This window comes from Sciurus vulgaris, assembly GCF_902686455.1.
Source record: "Sciurus vulgaris genome assembly, chromosome: X".
NCBI lineage: Eukaryota > Metazoa > Chordata > Mammalia > Rodentia > Sciuridae > Sciurus > Sciurus vulgaris.
Window position 1 is genome coordinate 101809158 of NC_136471.1, and position 27198 is coordinate 101836355.

The window sequence follows — 27198 nt, forward strand, 5'->3', positions numbered from 1 at the left end:
CACACAACATAACATTAATATTACATAATTTCTTTGAAAGCAGAAAAATAACAGGATATTCATTTAGATTAAGTGTCATTTACTAATAAGTGGAGATGCTTAAGAGCAAGACTAGAAAATGAGTTTATAATATGTTTTTTTAAAAATAGAAAGGAAATTCATATCATAGTGGGAATTTCTCACAGTTGGGCACACTCTTGCCTCTGGTATTAAAAAAATGCATTATCTCAGAAGGTTTTATTAGAGCAAAATACTATCTGCCTATATCATATCATCTAACTGGTTGTTTTTCTTCTGCTTTCTTTTGCTTGCTCAAGAGTAGACAATGTGATTTGTTTCTTCCAGAACATAACTTCAGAGTTATTTGCCAACTAAAAAGACCTCAAAAAGATGATTGGGTCATCTGAGGCCACTGTTTGAGTTTCTCAAAAAAGAGCTGCCAACTGAGCTGAAATCTGCCACACTGGCCTATATTGTTAAGCCACCAAACGGGCAGTCCTTTTAGATTGAACTAGGAGGTCAAGCAAGTCTTAATTTCTTGAATTCAAAAATAAATCTCTGTAAGGGCAGTATTCTAATAAGACTGAAACAAAAGCAACCCTGTATACAGACAAATAAAACTTAAACCAAACAAGGGCCTCATTATGGGTACTTCTGCTGTCATGATTCAGAAGCATTTTGCAACTTTTTCAGGAAATCTTGAATTGGCCTGGATGTAATGGTCTTTCAATTTTCTCATTTACTGTTAGAAGAAGACTTTAATAATTGGATTTACTTAGAGTAGCATATTACTGGGCCACCTGAGCCCCTTTTTATAACTTTAAGTAAGGACATATTCCCCATCACAGTTTTACTAAAACGACTTAAAGTAGCATTTCACTGCTGTTATTTAGCTTTCCTGGGACATCTAACTCAAGAGCTTCCTGCCACTAAGTACAGTATATAGTCCATTGCCTGTCCATTTTCAACTTGAGTTACACAGTGTAAACTGGGCCCTACCCTGGGAAAATCTAAATTCCAGGCAAGGACTCATGCTACTTTATTTGTGGGTTTGACACACTTTTTAAATAAGAAACAAATTTAGTTTAAAATTTATAAAACTTGACTGTTTACATGTTTTGCAAACATTTGGAGGGAAAGTTTGCAATAATATAAATTCTAATGATCATGTTCAAAGAAAATAAAAGTACACCCTTCATGTAAATGGAATACACTGTCTCTGTGCACATGGAGAATCATCTCATGATTCATATTTGAGTGCCTTCCTCAACTATTTAAAAAATTAAGTTGATTTGAAAATTTAATGGAATGTAAATTTTTAGGAAAAGCAACTTTTAATGCTGATAAAGAGAGGCATCTTTTTTTTAACTCCATTAAAGAAAAACGTGCCAAGTGCTGTGGTGCATACCTATAATCCCAGCAGCATGGGAGGCTGAGGCAGGAGGATCGCAAGTTCAAGGCCAGTCTCAGCAACTTAACAAGAGCCTGTCTCAAAATAAAAAAATAAAAGGGCTGGGAATGTGGCTCAGTGGTTAAGCACCCCTGGGTTCAATCCCTGGTATGAAAGAAAGGGAGAGGGAGAAAGAGGCAGGGGGCAGGAAGAAAAATGGTCTGGGTATTTTGATTTCTTTTTGTAAATCATAATATCAGAATGATGTATGATCATTCCTGGATTTGGAAGATGAACAGGTTATATCAATTCTTCCTAGAGTTTAATGGTAGCTCCTTAAATTTTTGAAAGTGCCATTGTAGATTTTGCAGTGTGTTTCTTTCACACCTGTGTTACCTATCATACTGTCTTTGCACTATATCATGTTTAATGATGCCAAAGATCTTAAAAGAGTATTTTTTGTTTTTATTTTAAGATGTAGGGTCTCACTATGTTGCCCAGGCTGAGCCCCAAACGTGTGGGCTCAAGTGAGTGATCCTCCTGCTTCAACCTCCAGAGTAGCTGTGACTCTAAGGCATGTACCACCACGCCTGGCTTCTCATGTAACAAGTTTATATGTAAACTTGAACAGGAAAAACAGATTTTTAGATCTCAGAAGATTTTCTCCAATATTAAACTTTAGAAAATCAACCCCATAAAGTAGTTGAGTATCAGTTCCCTATATTTAGTATTAAATCACCTTTCTCTAACATTTTGCTGAATTTCAAATGTATATGAAAAAATACCATTGCATATCAATGACTGATCTTCTCAGTTCACTGAAAAAAGGTGACATTGAAACTTTGTTCCTGTTCACCCAGCTTCTTCTCGGATGATTCATAGAAACTGTGAAGAAAGTTCCTAATAAAATGGTCTCTTTCCAGAGCAAGCCATTTCAATTCCCATTGTTGTCACACAGGGTAGTATTGTGCATGCTGTTGTCTGTTTTATTAGGCTCACAGACACATTTCATTCATGCACATCCTTTGCAGCTAAGTACTTGCTCTAGCAAACTTTAAATCTTTTCCAGCAGCAAGTTTCTTCAGTGTCTGTAAAGTAAATGGTTGCTAAGAAACCTCTCTGTGACTCTCCAACCCCGTTCGTTATTCGGCCCATGCCTATAGTCCAGTTGCAAATGTTATAAACTTGTTTCAACGAATATACATTCTGGTCCTTAGTTTTGGTTTTCTCAGTGCAAAAAAAAATGTTAATGGGATACACCAAACTAGGGAATATTATTTTATAGCTTCTTGCCACCCTTTCTATTTTAAATGTTAATCTTGATAAATACTGCACATAAACTATAAGCAAACAAAAGCTTCTAGTTGAGAACTAAAAAATTAGAAGAGAGTGAGATCTAATGGAATGTGTAAAAAAATGAAACTTTATTTCAGTGCTCTGAATGTAAATATAAGTTACATTAACTGATTTTATTTTTATGTTTGAAAATCCAACCTCAGGAAATTGGAATTGAATATTACCAATTTTACTCTCTGCTTTGTTTGAAACAATTCATGTGAAATGCAGAATGTGACCTCCTAAGGGAACTGTGCTGACACTCCTTGAGGCAGAAGGATGCAGCGTGTCCATACAGCTGTGTGTGGTCATGTCTGACCCAGTGCCAAAGGCTGGAAGGGATCAGGCCTGTCTGTGAGGGAAGCAGTGTGAGACAGTCTGTTCCCCTTGCAGCTGTTCACATTTCCTTGTTTTTTTCTCGGTGCTGTGTGTGACTTTTTTTTTTTTTTAATATAAATTGCTGAACTTGGATAACTGTAATTTCTTTAAAACAAGAAGGCAAACAGTAATAGATTTCTGCATCCTTGTTTCCCCTCTAGGGATAATTTATTAGAAGAGAAATTGCAAACTCCCACCTCAGGACCAATCCAGACAACCACTTGTTTTCATAAATAAAGTTTTATTGAAATATAGCCATGTCTATTTATTTATAGATTGTTAACACTGCCTTTGCACAACACAGCAGGGTTGAGTAGTTGCAATAGAGACCATGTGGCCAAAAGAACCTAAAATAGTTCCTATCTGTTCAGGATAAGGTTACGATCCTAATATTCTTGGCTTGCAATTGATTAACCAAAAGCTTTCAAATCATATTTAGCAATTTGTTCTTTTTAAAAAAAAAAATTTAGTTGTAGATGAACATAATACCTTTATTTATTTATTTTTATGCAGTGTGAGGATCAAACCCAGTGCCTCACACGTGCCAGGCAAGTGCTCTACCACTGAGTCACAACTCCAGCCCCATGTATTTGTTCTTATAACCTATAAATAGCATTTTCTAAAGTTCCTTTTCCCCAAATATTGCTGAAGGCATCTCCCTGGCACAGGTGTTGTGTATTACTGAATTCTAATACAAGCTGAGATGATCTGGTATGACAGAAAAGACAACATATCAGCAAGCCAATGTCTTATCCCTGCTGCTCTGGCTGTATGGCCCTGGGTACGGCCTGACTGGATCTTAGCTTTCTCCTCTGTGTTAGTGAGTTTTCCAATACCATGACAAAATACCTGAGGTAATCAACTAATAAGGAAGAAAGCTTGTTTTGGTTCACAATTTTGAAAGTTTCAGTACATGGTCAATTGACCCTGTTGCTTTGGGGCCTTTGAGAGGCAGTACATCCTGGCTGGAGTGCATGGTGAATGAAGCTGCTCACCTTCCGACTACCAGGAAACAAAGAGAGAGGAAGGGGCCAGCCAGGGTCCCAGTATCCCCTTCAAGGGCACATCCCTAGTGACCTAACTTCCTTTAACTAGGCCCCACCTCTTAAAGGTTCCACCACTTCCATTAGTGCCACCAGCTTGGAATCTTTGACAATGGGTCTTATCCAAATCATAATATCCTCTTTAAAATAGAGAAGTTGAGTCATGTTGATACCTAAAGTCTCTTCTACTTTGAAAAATTTATGAAGCCAGGAGCAGTGGGACATGCCTGTAACCCCAGCAACTTGGAAAGCTAAGATAGAAGGATCACAAGTTCAAGGCAAGCCGAGCAACTTAGCAAGATCCTAAGCAACTTAGCATGACCCTGTTTTAAAATAAAAAATTAAAAGTGCTGGGGATGTTGCTCAATGGTTAAGCACCCCTGGGTTCAATCCCTGGTACAAAAAAAAAAAATTTATGAAAGAAACAAAAAACTTGAAAGAGACAAAAAAAAAAAACAATTAAATACGATCAAAATGCATGTCTTGATTTCAGGGCAAAAGGGGTTTTTGTTGTTATTTTTGTTGTTTTTACTGTGCAAGCAGAACCAAAGAGAAATGATATCTGGTTCCTAAAGAAACAAGATAAAATAAGTATTCCCTCTATGTTTATTTTTATGTTACTCTGAATTTGTTTTACAAATATCTATTTATAATTTCTATGTGCTAGTTCAAATACTCAATTATTTTTGGAGGAAACATTTATGAAACATCTACTGTTTTCTCAGCCCCATGTGAGGTGCTATTACCTAATGTCAAAGCTCAAGAATCTGGTCATAGAAAAGAGAAAGAAACATTTGCACAGCATGTTCTATAATCATGAACCTTGGGCAGCCAGTCCCTTGGCTGTTGATGCCCTTGTTGCGGCAGGCAACCTAATGTGGATGATGACTTTGGTTGAAAACATGTGACTTTGACATTGTGAGTGTGTACTGTACCTGGCTTCAGCAGCACCCTCTTGGCCTTGCCCCCAGGTGTTACCCCTTAGTTCCCTATTTCTGGACCCTCTTGCTCTGTGCAGGCAGCCCCTCTTGGGCAGAACTTTATCAAGATGGTTCCAGCCAGGTTACCTTCTGAAGCATATCATTGACTCAAGGGAAGCACATTGTCCCAACATAGGCTGCGAGTGTAGGCTTCTCCAGGCGATCTCCAAAAATGGCAGGCACCAATCTCTTTTCACTTAGGACTTCAAGTGCCATATGAAGCCACCCCCAGGGACTCTTTCTTAGTGCACTGAGGTGAGCCTGTAAGTTGCTGTGATTCCGCAGTCACCTTTCAGAGAATGAGGCAGTGAACTCTTTGCTGGCACCTCCAGTTCCTATGCATGGTTCTTCTGGAACATCCACCACCCTTCACTTTACATGATGAAGGGCACAGTTCCCTCCTCTTCCATCTGCAAGAAGAAGAAGGGAAATCAAAGACTTGCTTTCCTCAGTCCTGTGATTCCTACAAACTCCAGGCTTCTGCCTCTGTAGGCAAAATGAGGCCCTGGGGTGAACGTGGAAGGACCATTTGATTGCCTGTCAACAAACCCTAGAGGGTGCCTTGGCAACTTCCTACTAGATTTGGTGCTACTTATTTCCTGCTGACCTCCGCTTTGGGCTAAATGTCCAAGACAACAGGTAAAGTCTCAAGTCACATCATTATATATTCCTATTTTTATACCGTTGGAATGAGAGAGGGGGGCAAAGGATAATAAAGATAAACATTAGCCTTCCTTTATTCTCAAAATCCAACCACCTCTTTTGCTTGCCCCCTGACTTTGGCAGAACTGTACCTGGATTTGAACTTCAAGTCCTGCATATCAACTTGTTGGCAGCGTGCAGTACAAAGATGACCCATGAGAATGAGAACCCCAAAAGCACCATGTTTTTTACTACTATTTTAAAACATTTTAATTTTCCATTGCATTCAAACTTTTCTCCAGAAAAAACAAAAAAAAAACTTTTCTCCATTGATGACTTATTGACCTGCTTTGCCACATTTCTCAAATGCTTTATATTTATTATAAGTATTACTAAAAAAATATTTTTAGTCTCTAAGGCAAAAATATAATTCAAGAAATTAAAGAGGGAAATGAAGGTTGATATATTACACAAACACATCCAGATAGTCTCTATTGAGATCATTTCCAGTTGATATTGCTGGAGACCAAATGATTCTTGGGTCTCCAAAGGGATCAAGCCATCCTAAGTTTCCAGGCCTTTGGTTAGATATGTCTTTGGAATTTGTGAGCTCCTTTTTAAAAAATTTTTTTAAATAGGTGTAGATGGATACAATATCTTTATTTATTTTTATACAGTGCTGAGGATGGAACCCAGTGCCTCACACATGCTAGGCAAGTGCTCTACCACAGAGCCCCAACCCCAGCCCAATTTGTGAGCTCTTTAGGGGATCAGAAATCTCTTTTTCATCTCCGAAACCCCAATAAATAGAATCCCACTGCCTAGTACACAGTAGGACCTCAATAAATATTGGATGGGCAGACAGATGGGTGGATGGATGGCTAGGTATGTGGATAAGCCAACAAGGGATCACTTCTTTCCTCTGATGGCAACAAAATAAGCCCCTTCCCCCATCCCTTCCTGCTTCAGCTTCTTTCCCTTTTGGTTAATGAGCAGGCAGTTGAGATCACCATGTAACCACATGGACACCATCCTCTCTGTTCAGTACCTGTCCAGAGAACTCCAGTCTTTGTGCTTTCCTGGAGAGGCTGGAAGGTAGGGCAGAGTCCAGTGCCCCATTTAAGATAGAACATCCCTTTGGGTTCCTTCCCATGTACATGACTTTCATCTTAAGCATTTCCCTCTTCCTACCACTAGTTCCACTGAATTTCAGATGAATACATGATTAAACTAGATCAGCCCAGACCAAAGGAAAAGAAGATAATTTGATTTGAGAACCCTTCCTTAAAACAGGGCTTTGAGACTCCAGGCACCTGCATAATACCCATGAAGACATCATAAAGCTATAACAGTGGTTCTCATATTTACTGCTCTGTGTTGTTTCCTCATCTGTACAATGGGAATAATAGAGGTACCAACCTCATGAGATTACATGAGGTTAAATGATGAATATGTTAAGAACTTAAACTAGTAACTAACATCTAGTGGGTACTCAATAAAAGTAAAAGTTATCATTGTTATTAATAGTATGGATTGAGTCTCCCTTATCTGAAATGCTTGGGACAAGAAGTGGTTTGGATTTTGGATTTTTCTGGATATTGGAATGTTTACATATTTGTAAATGAGGTATCTTGGGGATGAGACCCAAATGTAAACACAAGATTCAGTTATGTTTCATATACACATAGCCTCATGGTAATTTTATAAAGTATTTTTAGTGCTCCTGTGTTTTGACTTTGACCCGTCATGTGAGGTCAGGTGTGGAATTTTCCACTTTGTGGAATCAGATCAACATTCAAAAAGTTTAGGATTTTGGCACATTTTAGATTTTGGGTTTTTAGATGAGGGGTATTCAACCTGGACAACTGTTATTAGTTTCAGAAGTTAGCACTGGACATCTTTATAAATACCGAAGGAGTTTATTAAAGCACAGATTTCTGGACTTTATCTCAAATTCTGATGGAGTAGGTCTGGAGGGGGCCCAGGAATCCCTTGTTTTATAAGCCTTCCAGCAGATTCTGCCACAAGTCCTTAGGAAACTGCACTGGCATATGGGGCTAGGGGTGTAGCTCAGTGTAGAACACATGCTTAGCATATGTGAAGCCCTGGATTCAATTCCCAACACTAAACAAAGAAGGAAGGAGGTAAGGAAGGAGGGAGGGAAGGAAGGAAGGAAGGAAGGGAGGGAGGGAGGGAGGGAGGGAGGGAGGGAGGGAGGGAGGGAGGGAGGAAGGAGAGAAACTATACTGATAAGACCTTGGGAGTTGTACTTGACATAGTAAAACCAGGTCAGAAATCAAGTCTTCAATTTAGGGAGTTGTGGGATATTTGTTGCTTTTTTAGTAAAAATGTGTAAATGGAAACTAATCCTAATCATAGTTGAGAATGTTGAACGTAGTGTTAATAACAGTCCTTAGTCAAGAAAAAGGTAAAACTTCAGAGTTTGTGGTAAAATTAGACATTATAAATTGACGGTGTTCTCAAGTTATAAAGCTTTAAATTTAACTGGCTTTTCTTAAAAATAGTTTTGAGATTTTTAAAAATATTTTTATTCATTTAGGTTTTTTAAAACTTTGCCTGATCATTAATATTATGATATGCAAAGGATAACTGAATATCTTTTTAGAGTGTTATGTATTTTTATTGTGATAAGAACACTGTGAGATCTATCCTCTTAAACATCTAAGTGTATGATATAGTATTATTAACAATAGACAATGTCATACAGCACATCTCTGGAACTTATTCATCTTGCAAGTGTTATGTATTTTAAGTATGTTTTTTTAAACTTATGATTATGTGTTTTAAATGTCTCTTTTAAACTTAGGATTTTGGGGAGGTCGTTCAGTTAGGTTTGGTTAATTTATTATATACATACAATATTTCATTTATTTTATTACCTAGGAAATAGTCTAAACACTATTCACAACATTATTTCTATGAGAAAACATATTCCCCTCATTCCAGATTTCAAAATTGGCAATCTTGAGGCTGGGGTTGTAGCTCAGTGGTAGAGCACTAGCCTAGCATGCGTGAGGCCCTGGGTTTGATCCTCAGCACCACATAACAATGAAACAAAGGTATTGTGTCCACCTACAACTAAAAAAATGTATATTTGGAAAAAAATTGGCAATCTTTAGAAATAGAAACCATTGAGAAGATAGAGACCATCCATGTATAATCTAAAGGGATTTGGGCAAACTTTTGTGAACCAGCCACTTACTGTTAGTTTTCTAAAATGTTAATGTAATATTTGAAGTAGAGCAGCATAACTCGTCTATTCATATTATTCATTTAACCCCCCATTTAGTAGTGCTTTCTTAATTAATGGCGTCATTTAAAAATGGTTCCCACTCTACCTTCACAATGCTCATGTCAGATATTTTTTTGTACGGCATGACCCAAATATTTACAAGTCATAAAGTTTTATCTTACATCAGTATAAACAGATCTAACTATAATTTGAAGATTGTTTACAGTCAGTATTTGACCTCTCAACTAGCACTGGCGTGTAGAGTAAATGAGGAAAGGAAAGAACAAGACCAACAAAACCCTCCCTCTATTTTAGAGAAGTTAGGAAATAGAAGCTTTCAGACTAGCCAAGGTCTTTTTTAACTTTTCACTTTTCAAAGCAGACTATTGACTATGAGACATTTCATTTGAAGTAAAAACTAATATATTTTAATTGCATTTCTAAACTACAGAGTTTTTTTTCTCTAAAGAAATAAATGAATGTTCTGAAAGTGTGACTTTGGATCATTTAGGTTTGTGGGCTTTTAAAGAATATAGTTAGCTCTCCTTTAGCATCTTCTCACACTCTTTGAATTTACAGAGTCAAAAGGAAAAAAGTTTATGTCCTTGACTTCCTCCAGCATTGATTCTGTTAATGAACAGCCCTGGTAAAACAAGCATAAACCTTTTGTGAGAACATTCCTTCCTAGAAGGAGTTGGGTTTGCCCTTTCCCAAGATTTAGGTTTCTGTGAAAATTCTTTCAGACGGGAATTGGCCAGAAAGCGTTCTTTCATTTTACTCCGTATTCACATTATTGAATCCTGCTTTGGTCGGAGGCAAAAAGCACTGTGATCGCTGAAATATTGACAGATTTAAAACGCAAAGGAAATTGCCACATTGACAGAATTTTAGTCCAGCTATTTAAAGACGTTTTATAAAAAGATACGTAAAAAACTCATATTCTGATAAGTTTTATTGAATGACTAAGAGATTATTAACAAAAGGATCCCACTGAAATCAGCAGCCTGCCTTTTTAAGAGGGAAAGCATTGTTTAGTGAAATAATAAATACAAAGCTGTGGATTGTGGCACAGAATTATGAGTGCTGATCAGATTCTCTTCCTTGCTTTTTAGCTCTACGACAAAATTAACACAAAATCTTCACCGCAAATCAGGAATCCTCCAAGCGACGCAGTACAGAGAGCCAAAGAGGTAAGTGATAAATTTTCTGAAAGTATTTGGTATCATCATCTTTCCTATCTTGATTGAAGATGTTTCTGCTTTACCTTAAGAGGCAGTTTCCTTGGATTTACAGTTGACTCATTATATTCAGATTTAGTGTTTCTAAGTTTATCACTGACAGGAAAGAAAAAAAATTCAGAATCAATATTGCCAGATTTCTAGTTCTGGTTCTGCTATGTAAACTTGAATATATTAACGATTGATTTTGCTTCTTTTGTGTTTTTTTTAAGTTATTTTACTGTACTTGGTACCAATAGATATGCTATGAAATTTTGAATTGCTTTTTTGAAATGGTATTGTTTGAAAGTTAATTAAATTTCTGTAGCAGTTAAATATACTGAGTTCAAAGAAGTCATTTTTATACATCACCAATATATGTGGCTGTATCTGTCACAAACTTTCTTTAAACTTATTGTAGAAACATGACACCAGAAAGTTTGGAAAATAAAAATCGATCGAGAATCCCTTCTCCCTTACACAGTAGTTTCATTTTTGCGTATCTTTTTCCAGTCACTATCCACTTGCATATGAACTTTATATAGTTGCAATCAAAATATCTTTTTAGTCATAACATTATATAATAAGCATTTTTCTGGGTTTCTTCTTGGTCCTCATAAATACAACTTCTAATGACTGTAATTTTTCTTTACTGTTATTAAATTAGAATGAATTAATAGTTCCCCCTTTATTAAACACCTAGGTTTTTTTCATTTTTTAATCTTATAAAAGTGTTCATGCATCAGTAGAGGAAAGGGAGGGACCAAGTGGGGGGAAGAGGGAAGGGAGAGAAGAAATGCTGGGGAATGATATTGAAGGACCTCCAAAAAGGAGACCCCGACTCTATCCCTTGGACCGACGGCAACCCCAATCAACCACAGGAGGCGTCACTTGATGCAAACCGCAAGAGGTGTTTATTCCAGCGCGCTGGGACCCGACTCGTGACTCACGCAGGAGTGCAAGGGTCGAGTCCCTAGCAGAAAATCTTACAAGCTTATAAAGGCAGAAAACCACACATCGGGAGGGGTCGCACATGAAAGGGAGAAAAGGGAAAAGAAAAGAAAAAATGGGGGAACAAAGCTGCCGGGAAATTCCAAAGGGGGTCTAAGTTGTCTGATAACATACAACATGTTTTACAATGTTTTACAACAGGGCGTAAGATTCTGGTCAATAGTTTCTGGTAATCCTACTGTTTGAGCACTATTTAGTCATCTAGCCCAATTTACTCTTTTACCCTCTGTTTGGGGCTATTTCCTGGAACAGCTTTTAGGGGCTTTTGCTCCCATCACTGGGAGGGTGACCTCAGGGAGTTAAGATAACTGGGAGAGTGACCTCAGGGAGTTAAGATAACCAGGAGGGTGACATCAGAGAGTTAAGACAATGGGCAGGAGACCTTAGGGAGTTAAGATAAAAAAATGTTCATTCTTTAGAACAGCTTACAGCTTAGAAATGTTCACTCTTTAAAACAGCTTAAAAAAATGTTTATTCTTTCAATATTGGCCCTATTATATTGTTATATTGTGTGCATGTACAAATATGTAACAACAAATCCCATCATTATGTGCAACTATAAAACACTAATAAAAATGTGGAAAAAATAAAATATATCAAAAAAGTCTTTGTGGAAATAAACGTTTCCCTTTCTAAAAATTATTTCTTGTAAAGTAAGATCACTCTGTGAAAACATGAAAGACATACTCTGTTCCCTAGCAGATTTTTAACACAGGACTTATACTGGAAAATATATATTCACTGAGAAAGGAGACTGATACTGTGGTGGCTACCAGGCCATCCACTAGGTCAGAATAAGCTGAAAGAGGTTGTCTCCTTACTTTGCCCACCAAGCACTCATTGAAAGGAATTAAGGTATCTTGGGCAGGAGTCATGAGAGTCACTATCTGATCTTTATGATGCCCAAACAGATAGAAGCAGAGACATTCTGGGGAAAATTCTTTGGCTTAACTGAACAGTGAGAACATGCTGACGGTACCCAAATAGCAATACTTAGGAGACCACACCTCTGTGTTTGAGATCATGTACCATGTGAGTAGCAGGGGACAGAGAGAATGGGTGCTTTTGTCCTTTTATTTCCCTCTGAGAGAAATGTGAGGCCTAAACTATGTCAGGGAGAATAGGTTTATCATCATTAAATATGAATTCATAGCATAACCAGCCCTGAGGAACAGAACATTTGGATAAGAAAGTAACCTTGTAGTGTGTGTGTGTGTGTGTGTGTGTTTGTGTGTGTGTGTGTGTGTGTGTGTGTGTGTAGTTGTTGTTTATTTTGTTGGTCCATACTTGAGTAACAGAGAATTTGTAAGTATGATATGTAGTATGAAATCTAAAGCTCAGGCTAAGTGACCTAAAGACCTTCCCTAAGGTTCTCACTGGTCCAGGCAAGAGATCCCCACTGAGTAAAGGCTTGTGAGCCCCTGACATCCCCTAGGGCTAAAGCAATCCTCAGTTGGCTCTGTGGTTGGAATTCAGTTGAATACAACGATAAGACCTCTCTGTGAATCCAGCCATCTACAGTTAAAGGAGTAGCAGGTGTTTGCCATGGGCTCATGTCCCCAAATCAAGTTAAACAGATAAACTCCATCCTAGGGGGAAGGGATTACTTTTGAAGAACAATTTTATTTGAAAATGCCATTTGCACGAGGGCAGGGAAAATATTAACAACTAATTGGTGAAGAAAATTTGAGTGGAACTCTTCCAGAAGAAGGTTTTTTAACATTGTTCTTGGGTTCTCTTGAATTCAATCCCAGAAGCCATTGACAGGGAGATGAGATGGAGAATACCATTAATCCTTCCCTACTACAAGGAAAATTACTTGAGTGTATTTTGTATTAATTAACTATTCTAATTAATTAGTATTCTTTAAGTAGTTTTTATTTGAGCCTATGTCATCTTTCTAAAAGTAATTGGTAGTGCTGTCAATGTAAAAGAAAGCTGTTATTAACTTTTAGTACAAACTGATTTTGATGTTGAGTTTGGAAAATATTCCCCCATTAAGTTAATTCAGCTTCTTAAATCTGTAATAAATATGTATTGCTTGTCATTTTGTCTTTCAGTGACCTTTTGGGTTTATAGTTGGGTAATGTAGCCAAACTATTATGTGAAATTGTTTCATCTTTATTACCATAAGTACCATTATTTTTTATATTAATAACCTTTAAATAAAATGAAGAATTTTTGAAAATAATTATTTTGCCTGGCACAAAAATCCAAAAATTCCATAGTTTGTCAATCTTGTATTATGTTCGCATTGCTATATCTCTTGCTTATTTTTTTAGGTATTGGAAGAAATTTCATGTTACCCTGAGAATAATGATGCAAAGGAACTAAAGCGTATCTTAACACAACCTCATTTCATGGTAAGTCACAATTAAATTTCCATAAAACTAAAAACCTAAGTTTTGAAAGTTTTTAATAACCCTCATAAAATGTTGCTTAATGATAAATCAATTCTGAGAAATGTGTCATTAGGCAGTTTCACCATTGTAAGAGCATCGTAGAGTGCCCTCACACAGCCCTGGGTGGTATATACTATTACACACCTAGGCAGTGTGATATATGTGCTCTAGTTCTATGCTCCTAGGGCCATGATGAAATAATAGTAGATTAAATCAATCACAAGAGAAAATTATGCCATCAAGAGACACAGTTAGTACCAGGTGTCTAAGGATGCTCCCAACATAACACGGCATACATGTTTTACAGTAAACCTTTCTCTTATAAATAGGCGGAATGTACTCTAAAATGGTAGTAAAAGGTATGTATAGTAAATATGTGAACCAGTAACAATTGTTTATTATGGAGTATTATGAACTGTACATAATTGTACATGCTACACTCTTATCCAACTGGCAGTAGAGTAGGTTTGTTTATAGCAACATCGCCAGAGACATGTAAGTAATACAATGCACCAAGAAGTCACTAGACCATACAAAAATTTCAGATCAATTAAAATCTTGTGGGAGCACCATCATATATGTGGTCCATTGGTGACCAAATGACTACAGTATCAGACTATTAAGATCATAAGACCAGGTAATATCAAACACTTTAAAATTCTTTTTGTTTACTTTGTATCACTATTATAAAGATGTTACTTGTGAAGTGGCTCTTCAGGGACTGTGTAGTCCCCAGACAAGGAATTTGTTTCTTTATCGGACCATCCATAAGTCACTGGAACTGTTTGTTACATAAATAGCAAAGAGCTAAAATGGAGACAATTTTTGCTGATAAAGAATTCTCTGGGCTGGGGATATAGCTCAGTTGGTAGAGTGCTTGCCTCACAAGCACAAGGCCCTGGGTTCAATCCCCAACACCACAAAAAAAAAAAGTAAAAAAAAAAAATTCTCTGAACTTAGGTAATACAATGAAAGATTTACATCTCTTCTCTGATAGTGCAAAACTCTCACACTTTCTTCATTCATTTCTGTTGTATGGAAAACTTTGGTGTATAGGAACAGCACCTATATTTAGCCAGTTATTATAAAGCTAAATGGTTAAACAAAACTTAAATAGATAAACTTTTCTGTTGAAAGAGGTTCATGATTACCCATTTAACTGCAATTCAAAAACAATTACAGATGGAAATTTATGTTGAATATAACATTTTAAAAACATTTGCTGCATCTGTATATGTGGACTATATACAAAGAGTTGAAAATTCAGCTGATTGGCCTATAAAAGAAAATCTAACTTAAAAGCCATGTTCTTATTCCTACTATTTTTGGTGGTATTTTTCTTTTAATTATTTTATTGGTTATTCTTAGTTATACATGGCAGTAGAATCCATTTTGATAATATTATGCAAGTATAGGCTCTAGCTTATTCTAATTAGGACCCCATTCTTGTGGGTAAGCATGATGGTGGGGTTCATATGTATTCATAGGAAAATTGTGTTAGATTTATTCTACCGTCCTTCCTATTCCTATCCTCTCTTCCTTTTGTTCCCCTTTGTCTAATGTACTGAACCTCTCTTCTTCCCCTCCCCCCCTTATTTTGTATTAACATCTGCATATCAAAGAGGACATTTGGCCTTTGGTTTTTTGGAATTGGCTTTTTTCACTTAGCATGATAGTCTCCAGATCCATCCATTTACTGGCAAAAGTCATAAAGTCATTCTTTTTATGGCTAATAGTCCATTGTGTGTAAATATATACCACATTTTCTTTATCCATTCATCTGTTGAAGGACACCTAGGTTGGTTCCATAACTTAGCTGTTGTGAATTGAGCTGCTATAATCATTGATGTGGCTGTGTCACTGTAGTATGCTGATTTTAAATCCTTTAGATATATGCCAAGGAGCGGAATAATAGGCTCAAATGGTGGTTCCATTCCATGCTTTCTGAGGACTCTCCATACTGCTTTCCAGAGTGGTTGTACCAATTTGTAGTCCCACCAACAATGTATGAGTGTTCCCTTTCTCTCACATCCTCACCAACATTTGTTGCTACTTGTATTCTTGATAATTTCCATTCTGACTGGAGTGAGAGAGAATCTCAGTGTCGCTTTAATTTGCATTTCTCTAATTGCTAGAGATATTGAATACTTTTTCATTCATTTGTGGACCATTCGTGTTTCTTTTGAAAAGTGTCTGTTTAGTTCCTTTGCCCGTATATTGATTGGGTTATTTGAGTTTTTGGTTGGTTGTTTTTTGTTTTGGTGTTAAGCTTTTTGAGTTCTTTGTATATCTTGGAAGTTAACCCCCATCTGAGGTGCAAGTGGCAAAGATTTTCTCCCATTCTGTAGATTCTCTCTTCACTCTCTTCATTCTTTTGCTGTGAAGATGCTTTTTAGTTCAATGCCATCCCATTTATTGGTTTTTTATTTTATTTCTTGTGTGTTAGAAGTCTTGTTCAGGAAGTCAGTTCCTGTGCCAATAGGTTGAAGTGTTGGGCTACCTTTTCTTCTAGTGTATGCAGATTTTCTGGTCTAATTTCTAGGTCTTTGATCCGCTTACAGTTGATTTTTGTGTAGAATGAGATTTAGAGGTTAACTTTCATTCTTTTATATATGGATTTCCAGTTTTCCCAGCACCATTTGTTTAAGAGGCTATATTTTCTCCAGTGTGTGTTTTTGGTACCTTTATCTAATATAAGGTAACTGTATTTATGTGGGTTTATCTCTGTGTCTTCTGTTCCTTTGGTCTTCTTGCCTATTTTGGTGCCAGTACCATGTTGTTTTTGTTACTATAGCTCTGTAGTATGGTTTAAGGTCTGGTATTGTGATGTCTCCTGCTTTTGTATTTCTTGGTGGTATTTTTTAAAGAATGGTAACAGTGTAATATGTGTATCCTCTCAATTACTTTCTGGCATCCATGCTACTTTATGATACATACAGTGTTTTCAAAACCTTAGCCCAGACATTGAAATAAAATTTTTCCTCAAAGTGACCATCTTGGAAAAAGCAGTGGTGATATTTACCCTCCCTAACTCCTACTCAAGCATTAAAGGCTGGACTCAAGTATAATCCTTAATAGTATTTGGCTTTATTCTATATGATAGCAGCACTGCCTAGTGAATTACAGAATTAATTAGGAATACAGGTTCCATCCTTGTGGGTGAGCACACTTTCACAACTTAAGTGTGAAAACACAGAACTCAGTTCAAATCTCGCCTCTGCTATCAAAATCTCCCATAACTCCTCTAAAATCCATATTGACCCTTCTCTAACTCTTTTCTCTTTGTTTGTATTCACCTATGTAACATTCTAATATACATTGAACTGCTGATGCAAGTCCCTTCCCTGGTGAATGGACCTGGGCAATTCATCCATCCATATCTCAGCTTAGCTTTATTCTTATTAAACTTATGATCTCATTTAATCATTTTCTCTATCTCACAGAGCAGGAAAATGAAGAAACTGTATGCCTTATTAGTATCCTCAAATATGAGTATTCACAAATATCAAGAGTTAATTATCATTGGGTGTGGTGGGGCATGACTATAATCCCAGCAACTCAGGAGGCTGAGGCAGGAGGATCGCAAGTTCAAAGCCAGCCTTACCAACTAAGTGAGGTCTTAAGCAATTTATTGAGACTGTCTCAAAATAAAAAGGGCTGGGAATATTGTTCAGTGGTTAAGCACTCCTGTGTCCAATCCCTAGTAGCAAAAAAAGAAAAGAAACTTGTACATATTTTTAGACAGACCTGTCTATAAATTGCTAAGTAACCTCAGCTAAATTCAGAGAATGATACAGGGCCATTTGAGACTAATACTCATTCAGATTTGAAGTAAGCTAAATGAAGACAGTACATATACCCAAGTAAGAGCCTTATGATTAAGTACTTTTTACTCTAAAATCATTAAGCTCATTAACCCCTTATCACACAGCTTACCTACCTTCTAAGCCTTGATTTATTTTGCATTTCTTAAGTCAGAATTTGATGTGGGTGTTGCTATTAGTAAACATTTTTGGAAATAAAAGTTTTTGACATTTCTTGAGAACCTAGACAGGTGCTTAGAAGACATTTTCATTTGTTTATCAAATATATAAGTGCCTACTATGTACCAGGCATAAAGGGTCTGTTGGGGAATAGATCAAGTCCCTGCCCTCGTGGAGCTTCCATTCTAGTTGGGGTGAAGTGGGGTGGGGTGGGGTGAGTAGGTGAGGTAGAGGCAGACAGGGAGCAAGTAAACTAACAAAATAATTTCACATAATGATAATAGTAACCACAAAGAAAAGAAAGGATAATGAAGCAGAGATAATAGTAAAGTGTGAACTACTTAGATGGTCAAGGGAATGTCCCTCTGAAGAGTTAACATGTGGGCTGAGACTTGTTACATGACAGAACTAAGGCTGGAGGTTATCGCCCAGTGGTAGAGTGCTGGCCTGACACATGCAAGTCCCTGGTTTGATTCCCAGCACCTCCAAAGAAAAAGAGTGCAAGAACAAGCCCTCTGAATATCTAAGCATGAGGAAGAGCAGACGCAAAGGCACAGAGGTGGGAAGGAGCTTCAAAGGTTCGAGGAGCACATTTAAGGCCACTGTGGTTGGGATATAGTAAACAAGGGAGTGTGTGTCACAGAAGTGCTAATAGAGGTTGGCAGATTAGATGGAGCTGGAGACTATCATGCTAAGTGAAAAAAACCAATCCCCAAAAAGCAAAGGCTGAATATTCTCTCTGATGATGCAGATGCTAACACACAATAAGTCGGGGAGGATTAGACAAAGGGGAATGAAGGGAAGGGAGGGCGAGGGGAATGAAGGGAAGGGAGGGCGAGGGGAATAGGAAAGACAGAGGAATGAATGGGACATCACTTTCCTATGTACATATATGAATACATGACCAGTGAAACTCCACATCGTGTACAACCATCAAAATGGGAAGTTATACTCCATGTGTGTATGCTATGTCAAAATACATTGTACTGTCACGTATTCTAAAAAGAACAAATTAAAATAAATCAATAAATAAAAGAGAGAGAGAGGTTGGCAGAGGCCAAGCCAAGGAGAGCCTTACATGCCATGGGAGAGTCAGGATTCTTCTCCTGATTGCAGTAAGATGACACTAGGTGATTGCAAACAGGAAAATAGCCAAAATCCTTGCTTTCACAATTCCTGGGGCTGAAGTGTAGAGAAGAGACAATACGGGGAATAAGAAATAAAGGTGGGAAGACAATTAGAAGGCTGTTGTGAGAGGCGATAGAGACCTGGAGAAAGATGGGGATGGTAGAAAATAGGCAGATTGGGCTCTGTGAAGGAGACGGTTTGAATACAACAGGACTGCTCATGATTGACAAGTGAGGTAGTGTGATTAACCCCTACTGAGAGGAAACTCACCTAATAAGGTAAAGAGACTTGTTTAAGGTCACCCACCAGTGAGTGGCTTCACTGAAGTTTAAGCTGATGCTCTTAAAAGTAGCTTGAGGGGCTGGGGTCGTGGCTCAGTGGTAGAGTACTTGCCTAGCACGTGTGAGGCCCTGGTTTCCATCCTCAGCACCACATGAAAATAAATAAATAAAATAAAGGTATAAATGATGAGATTAAAAACCTTTTTTAAAAAGTGGTTCGATTTGTTATACTGATGAATTTTCCTATGAGCTTAAGTTGAACATTGTGGTCCTTTCCAGAGAAGCATATGTGTGGATAATGTCCCATGAGGAGAATATATATATACACACACACACACACACACACACACACACACACACATATGTTAAGTAAACTTTGAAATGCTGGATATTTCTATCTTATAAACATTTTTAAATGATGGTTTTTAAAACAGAAATATTAATAGCTAAAGGGGAATATTTTAATTATAATATTTTTATTCTTAACATATTTACAATTTCGCACTTATTTCCTCAAGTATTGGGATTTTTCTTTGCTTTCTGATCTATATTACATGAGGATTTAACATTGAATTCCCTGACACTTAAAGTACAAATACTTGTAAATATTTACAGTAACTTAAAGGAGAGTAAACAAGGATAGATTCATATGATTTTTTTAAATCTGTGCTCTAATCTTTAGAGGTCATGATAAAAAAAATTGTCTCCTTTTTCAGTGATTCTATTTGAAAGACTGATTTTTCAAAAGCACAATTATTTTGTTCATTGTAGTTGTGAAATACAAAGCATTAAAGATAAATTCCTTATATATTATATGGATAGAAAGTTAATGATTTAAATTTTTTTCTTAAAAAAATAGGCGATGGCACATGCCTGTAATCCAGTGACTTGGGATGCTGAAGCAGGAAGATCGCGAGTTCAAAGCCAGCCTCAGCAACTTAGCCAGACCCTAAGCAACTCAGTGAGACCCTGTCTCTAAATAAAATACAAAATAGGACTGGGGATGTGGCTCAGTGGTCAAGTGCCCTTGAGCTCAATTCCTGATACCACCCCCCACACAAAAAATAGGACCTAGAGTGGTATGGAAGAATTTTTAAAACAAAGCTTGCATCCAGCTTTTCCCAAAACAAGAAGGTTAAAGCTTTAGGTTGTAATAAAAGTTTTGTTATAAAGTAGTAAATTTTATGGTTTATAATTAAAACATCAGAGGAACCACTTCTCAGGACAAAAATTCACATTTTTCCTGTTCATTTTAAGGTAGTCAGATTTTTTTCCCGCCACTCTAGTCTTTTTAGTTATCTTATACATACTCTTTCTACAGTACAAAGTGTTTCTTCCCTGTTCTATTACTCTTGTGTAATTAAAACTAACAGCTATTTCAACTTAGTAACAATGCTCAATCATACCTCATAACACATTTGAAGAAAAATATTCAAATTTTGATTTCTTTATTATTTTACATATTCTTTTTTAAGCTTTTTAGAAATTTCTCTGTTATTTTGCCTATTCCAAAAAGGTTTTTTTAGTCTATAAGTGGCCCCCTTTTTCTGTTTGCATGTAAACTAGAGCTTGAGGGTAAATTTTATTTTGTGGCAGCAATCTATTACAGTGACAAATTGTGGTCAGTATCAAATTCCTTACTTGGCGACATCATTTAAGCATTTTTCTTTTAAAATTCTGTTTCCTAATTTCATTCAATTTTATGAATTTTATGATTGTGAGCTTATTCCTCCTTATAAATAATATATTAAATACAAACATTTGCTTATATAATTTAAAAGGGTGACTAGAAATTTGCAAAAAAATAGTATAAATGTTTTCTTCAACCCACATAACTTCAAAGACTGGCATTATCCTGATGCGAGCATGGCTGCCTACTTATGGCTGTGTTGACAAAGCATGTTTTTTAAAAGTCACTGTTAGGCTGGGCATGGTGGCGCACACCTAAAATCCCAGCAGCTCAGGAGGCTGAGGCCGGAGGATCACAAGTTTGAGGCCAGCCTCAGCAACTTAGAGAGGCCCTAAGCAACTTAACAAGACCCTCTTCCAAAATTAAAAAAAAAATTTAAATGTGGGGACAGGGGATGTGGTTCAGTGGTCAAGTGCCCCTGGGTTCAATTCCTAGTACCAAAAGAAAAAAGAAAAAAAAAGTCACTAGTTATAAAATATATACATATATATGATATGATGAACCTGATTTTAGCACTTGAAGCTTTACGGTTGACCTGTTACTGAGTTTCGCTTTCTGCCTTAAATCTTCATTTGTTAAGTAGCTACAATTAAACCAGAAAGAGAATTTGCTCACATGGCATTGAAAGAATGGACATTTTTTTTAAGCTGTCTGAGGTCACCCTCCCAGTTGTCTTAACTCCCTAAGGTCACCCTCCCAGTCATCTCAACTCCCTAAGGTCACCCTCCCAGGAATGGGAACAAAGCCCTTAAAGCTGTTCCAAGAAACAGCCCCAAACAGAGAATAAAAGGGTAAATTGAGCCAGATAGCCAGATAGTGATCAAACAGAATGATTACCAGAAACTATTGACCAGAATCTACACCCTGTTGTAAAACATTGTGAGACATGTTGTATGTTATCAGCAAACCCAGACCCCCTTTGAAATTTCCCGGCAGCTTTGATCCCCTTTTCCCTTTCATGTGCGACCCCTCCCGATGTGTGGTTTCTGCCTTTATAAACCTACAAGATTTTCTGCTAGGGACTCGACTCCTGGAGTTGGGTCCCAGCGCGCTGGAATAAACACCTCTTGCGGTTTGCATCAAGTGACGCCTCCTGCGGTTGATTGGGGTTGCCATCCATCCATGGGACAGAGTTGGGGTTTCCTTTTTGGGGGCCTTACAGCATAACCTCCACATGGGCCTGGGAGTAGCAATACAGAGTGCTACGAAGGCACTGGTGAGGAAGCTCTGGTCCCCTGGGCCATTGTGGAACCCTACTTTCAAGCTCTGTACAGCTAAGCCGTGCCCCTTGGTCACCCTTACCCAAACCCTAGTTGAGACCAGCTGGCTGAGATCTTGAAATTATGTGCTATTTCCATTAGAAATCCCAATGTATCCATTGCTTGAATCATATTCTCTACTGATGAGAAATCAGCACCATCTCCTTTCTGATTTTACCACATTGTTGCCTTATTTTTGCCTCATATGCATACCTTTCAAATTAAAAGTCAAGTCATGAGTTTGATAAGCCTTTTAATTAAATAACTTAATTTCAGACACTAAGGGTTATACTTTTAAAGCAATTTTAATTGCATTTCATTATCTGTAGATATTTCATTACCACACAGATGGCAAATTAAATTAAAATTAAGTTTATAATTAGCACACAAAGAAAATACAATCTGTGTAAAGCTCTAAACAGACTTATACTCAGCTATAAATCCTCTTTGGAAAAAAAATGTTCAAATACTCATGCTTATTTAAAAATGTTTTTTATGATAGCACATATAATGCAGTGACTGGGAGGATATCCTTTTTTTATGGAAACAAGGAACATTTATTATCCAAGTTCACCAAGATGACATATACCAGACAGATATCAGTACAAAGAAAAAAATTTTTGTTAATGGATTTTGCAGAAAGAACTCATAATAATTTGCAGCTTATTTTTGGTTTGGGCAAATGCTCCAAAAATTAGAAATCAACAGAAACAGTAAACACATTTTGAGTTCCAGAGCATATATGATATTTTAGAAAATTACAATTTTTTCAAATATTGTACACTCTTATTTCTTTTGCCAAGCCATATAAATTATCTTCCTCTTTTGGGTTATAAAAAAGTCATATTGTTAATACCATTGATGAAAAATAGTTGTTTAATGCATCAAATATTGCACTATTTATTTTTAAATTTGTTTTAATATTAAGCCCCAACACAAATTTGTCAACCCTTTTTATAGATGATTATTTCTGCTAAATTATTTGAAATTTCAGTAAGTCAGCCTGTATTTGAACAAGTTAGTTGGTTACCTTTTCATAACATCAGATAATACCTTTAACCCAGGTAATCAAACACATCCATTCATTGATTTGCTCTTTCACCAATTCATTCTTTAAAAAAAAAATTCCATCGTTCAAGATGATTTGTCACAAAGAAATTGAGGTCTGGTTATATGTAGATGTCATCACTCCTAGTTCTCTTTAGATGAGAGAGACCTTTGAGAGGTCAAGAATAATTTTATGTGTGTTCCTATAGCAGATTTCTGTTGGAATCGTAATTTTATTAATATTTGTCTTCTTTCATAAAAATCCTAGGCCTTACTTCAGACTCACGACGTAGTGGCTCATGAAGTTTACAGTGATGAAGCTTTGAGGGTCACGCCTCCTCCCACCTCTCCCTATTTAAATGGTGATTCTCCAGAAAGTGCTAATGGAGACATGGATATGGAGAACGTGACAAGAGTTCGGCTGGTACAGTTCCAAAAGAACACGGATGAACCAATGGTAAGTGGCAAAAGAGTTTCCTATACTCTCATGAATCCCAGCTTCAGTTAGATCTGCCAGCTTCAACCTACACGATTACAAGGAGGGAAGAGGGAGGAGGTAGGAAGGAGGACATGGATAGTTCTTAAGAAATCAGTTCTCACAGCTTCAGTTCCCTTCTTGCCCTTCTTTCCTAGAATTGTTCTGCCTGACACCATGTCTTAAACATGCTGGTCCTTCTCATCTTTCCTTTCAAAAATGCTGTTCAACCTTACACACGCACACACACACACACACACACACACACACACACACACACACACACATGCGCACACACATACATACCAAAGCAAAACAAAACAAAAACACTGCACTGGTAAATTACTCCGGATTGTAAAAATCTCTGGGATAGCAAAGAAAGGGACAATTTGCAATACTGATATTGGTGTTAAGAAAGTGAATATCTAATGCATTGTAATAAGATATCCTTTTACAAATCTGGTACTTCCAGATCTTGTGCCTTCAACAAAAGTAGAGGGAAAAGGACTAATTCAGAAGGTATTCAGATAATCTAACAACATTGCTAAAATCAGATTCCTTCCATTCACATTTGTCCCCCCTTAATATGAGTTAATTTTCTCAGCGCGGGGGAATCAAGTTGGAATAGAATTGTTGCTGAACCTCACCTCATTCTCATAGAATCCTCATAGATTGAAAAGTTCATAGAAGGGCTTCTTGCTGGTAACTGAGCAGAGAAAGGGTGAATGGGTGGTCGGGGGGACACCATTCAGGCAAACCAAATAGCATGTGCAGGAACCTGGCAGTGAAAAGACTTTCAGCATGGTTTCAAGATGGAAAGAAGGCTCCATAACTCCATTGGAGACATCAAGGTGGTTGGGCACAACAGGACCACACAAGTGTTGAAAGACCTGTTAAGGATTCTGTTCTTTATCTTAAAAGCAGTGGGAAGCTATTCAAAGATTTTAAGCAAGGAGATAAATTACATTTTCATGTTAGAGATATCACTCTGGAGAATATGTTAAAGGGGATAAGAGGGAGACCTTTTAAGGGACTGTTACTGTAGTAGTTCAGGTGAGAGAGAATGGGACACTGAACTAGAGAAGTGGGTGTCAAGATGGAAAGAAGTGAACAGATTTAAGAAATAATGAAAGAGTAAAATCAGTAAGCCTTAATAATGGACTCACATTGGGAATGAGGGAGAAGCTAGGATCAAAGATGAACCTTAAACTTTAGATTTGTACAACTGATTGAACAATTTGGGACATTGAGACAGGGAACATGGGACATGTTCCAAGTTTGGAGGAAGGATCATGTCTTTAGGGGACAAAACATTCAAGCTTATGCATGCATAGAAAAGAGATATTGGAATATAGAAGAACAAATGCCTACTTAAGGAAGTTGACCAGGGGCTAGGGCTGTGGCTCAGTGGTAGAGCACTCGCCTAGCACATGTGAGGCACTGGGTTCAGATCCTCAGCACCACATAAAAATAAATAAATAAAATTAAGTTATTAACAAAAGTTATTAAAAAGAAAATAAAAAAGAAAGTTGACCAGTTTCCTTTCAGATTAAAGGAAGAGTTACAGAGCAGTTACTCTGTGACCACAATTTCCAGAGAAACTTCAACTCCAGACATTTCTTGTTATGATTCTTATTAGCTGTTCTTTGTCCATTATGTACTATTTGTACTGGGAATTGAACCCAAGAGCACTTACCCACTGAACCATATCCCAGCCCTTTGATTTTTTTTAATTTTAAGACAGGGTCTAAGTTGCTTACAGCCCCACTAAATTGCTAAAGCTGGCCTCCAACTTGTGATCCTCCTGCCTCAGCCTCCTGAGTCACTGGGTGTATATCTTAACGGTAGGCAGGAGCATGATCATCTTGCCCCTTCTGGTGCTCTCTAAGCAACTCTTTGGCTTAACAGCGTGAGTGGCAGCAGCTGTTGAAGCCTTAAGCCTCAGTTTTTCATCTCTAAAAGCACACATAGCTAAAGGATCCCCAATAGCCCTCCTAACTCTGAAAGTCAAATATTCCATTCAATCATTTTGTGTATTCATTCACTCATTCAGCAAACGTTTAAGCCCCCACCATGTACAAATCACTACATTTAATGCCAGTGATGTTGTGGCAGATAAGATATAGCCCTTTCCTAGAGCTTGCTTTCAACAAGACTGGCTACTTTAAGCAGGTACATTTGCAGTTTAACAGATTAACAAGCCCAGTTATGACAGAGCTAGAGAGGAGAGAAAGCTGTGTCGGAGAGGCAGGGAGAAAGGGTGATGTTCAGTCCAGCAAAGCAGACAGAAAGGTAGAAGGGACCATGAGAAGACCCCAAAGTGTCACATGATCATCATGCTCTGAAGCAGCCCAGTGACAATTGCTTGGTCTTTTGTCTGAAGGGTGACTACACAGAAACACAGACTGAGTAAAAGCATTAAACTATGTCCCCAATTTACTGTTTCAGGAAGCATAACTTGACCTGAAAGTCTTGAAAAAGCCCTTCTCCCTTTGTCTTCTCTGATCATAATGACGGGTGTATATTTCTTCTTTTGACTGGTTGCCATAAAAACAATTCTTTGATGTAAAATATATTTTCAATAATAGAGTATAAATCTCTTGCACTAATACAGCTTTATTTGTTCACTTAGTTTTCTTCTTCAAAGCACTACATTTCTGTGCAGATTAAACCTCTGTGGCCTGTTTGGCGTTTTGGACCCTCTGTAACAGGTCCATTCTCAAAGGGTGATGCACTCCCATTCCACCCAGTGCTTTCCAGGTTCATAACGTCATACTTGTAATTATTTCTCTATTGACTGTGACTCCCTTAGTGGCAAGTGAGAAAGACCAAACTTGAACTAGCTTATATTATAGGGGAAGGACTTAGGTAAACAATGAAAAGCCGGGCATGTACACCACCACCCCCAACACCTCAAATTCTGGTAGGTTCCTGAGTAGACACCTAACTCAAGGTGGGCCAATTCCTTCCCCAGAATTTGTGAACTTGTGAACAGAGAACATGAGCCAATTTCTCTCTACAGAGAAATGTTTGGTGCAGATGAATTTTTTTCAATGTTAACTACAGTTGTTCTGAGGTGATTTCCCCACCCCTGAGAGACCCTGTCTATCTCATTTACTACTACATCTAGAAGAGTGCCTGCCCCATAATAGGTTCATATGCATGGTTCTTAAATGAAGACATAAATCTATTAGTTTTAAGGGTGGAAATTCCACTGTATTGTCATAGCCCTTATGAAATTATATTTGACTTACACATTAATTTACAGCATTTTTCCAGGAATACTTCTCTCAGAAACCATACATGCTGATTGAATGTACAAATTGGAAATGAAACTTGAACATTACAATTGAATGTTGGGACCAGAAACATTTTGATAAACTAATTTTCCACATTGCTCACTTACCGCTTCTGAGAACTGCAAAATAGGAACCATGAATGTTATTCTCCAATGAAGAGACAAGATTGGGTTCCTACTCTTAACTGTCTCAAATTCAAGGCCATTTTTTTACCAAGGGATCTTGCTAAAAATACAGATTTCTGGGCTCCATTCCAGGTCTCCCAAATCTAAATCTAAAGAGTGAATTTAAGAGTCAGTGTTACTTAAATGTTCCTTGTGTGAGTGTTAGGATCAAGCGGATCTAGTGCAATAGAAAATGTTTATAAAAGTTTGTCTTTTGCCAG

General features: G+C 37.3%; 1 protein-coding gene across 8 annotated transcripts in view; it reads left to right on the forward strand.

Moving 5' to 3' along the window:
• CASK (calcium/calmodulin dependent serine protein kinase) overlaps positions 1–27198 on the forward strand; it is a 358268-nt gene that overhangs the window by 279136 nt on the left and 51934 nt on the right. For all 8 annotated transcript variants that reach the window (XM_079122840.1, XM_079122842.1, XM_079122843.1 and 5 more), the window contains exons 12-14: positions 10134–10211; positions 13532–13612; positions 23308–23496. In XM_079122840.1, the coding sequence (XP_078978966.1) occupies positions 10134–10211; positions 13532–13612; positions 23308–23496 (348 nt within the window). The remainder of the gene's footprint in view (positions 1–10133; positions 10212–13531; positions 13613–23307; positions 23497–27198) is intronic.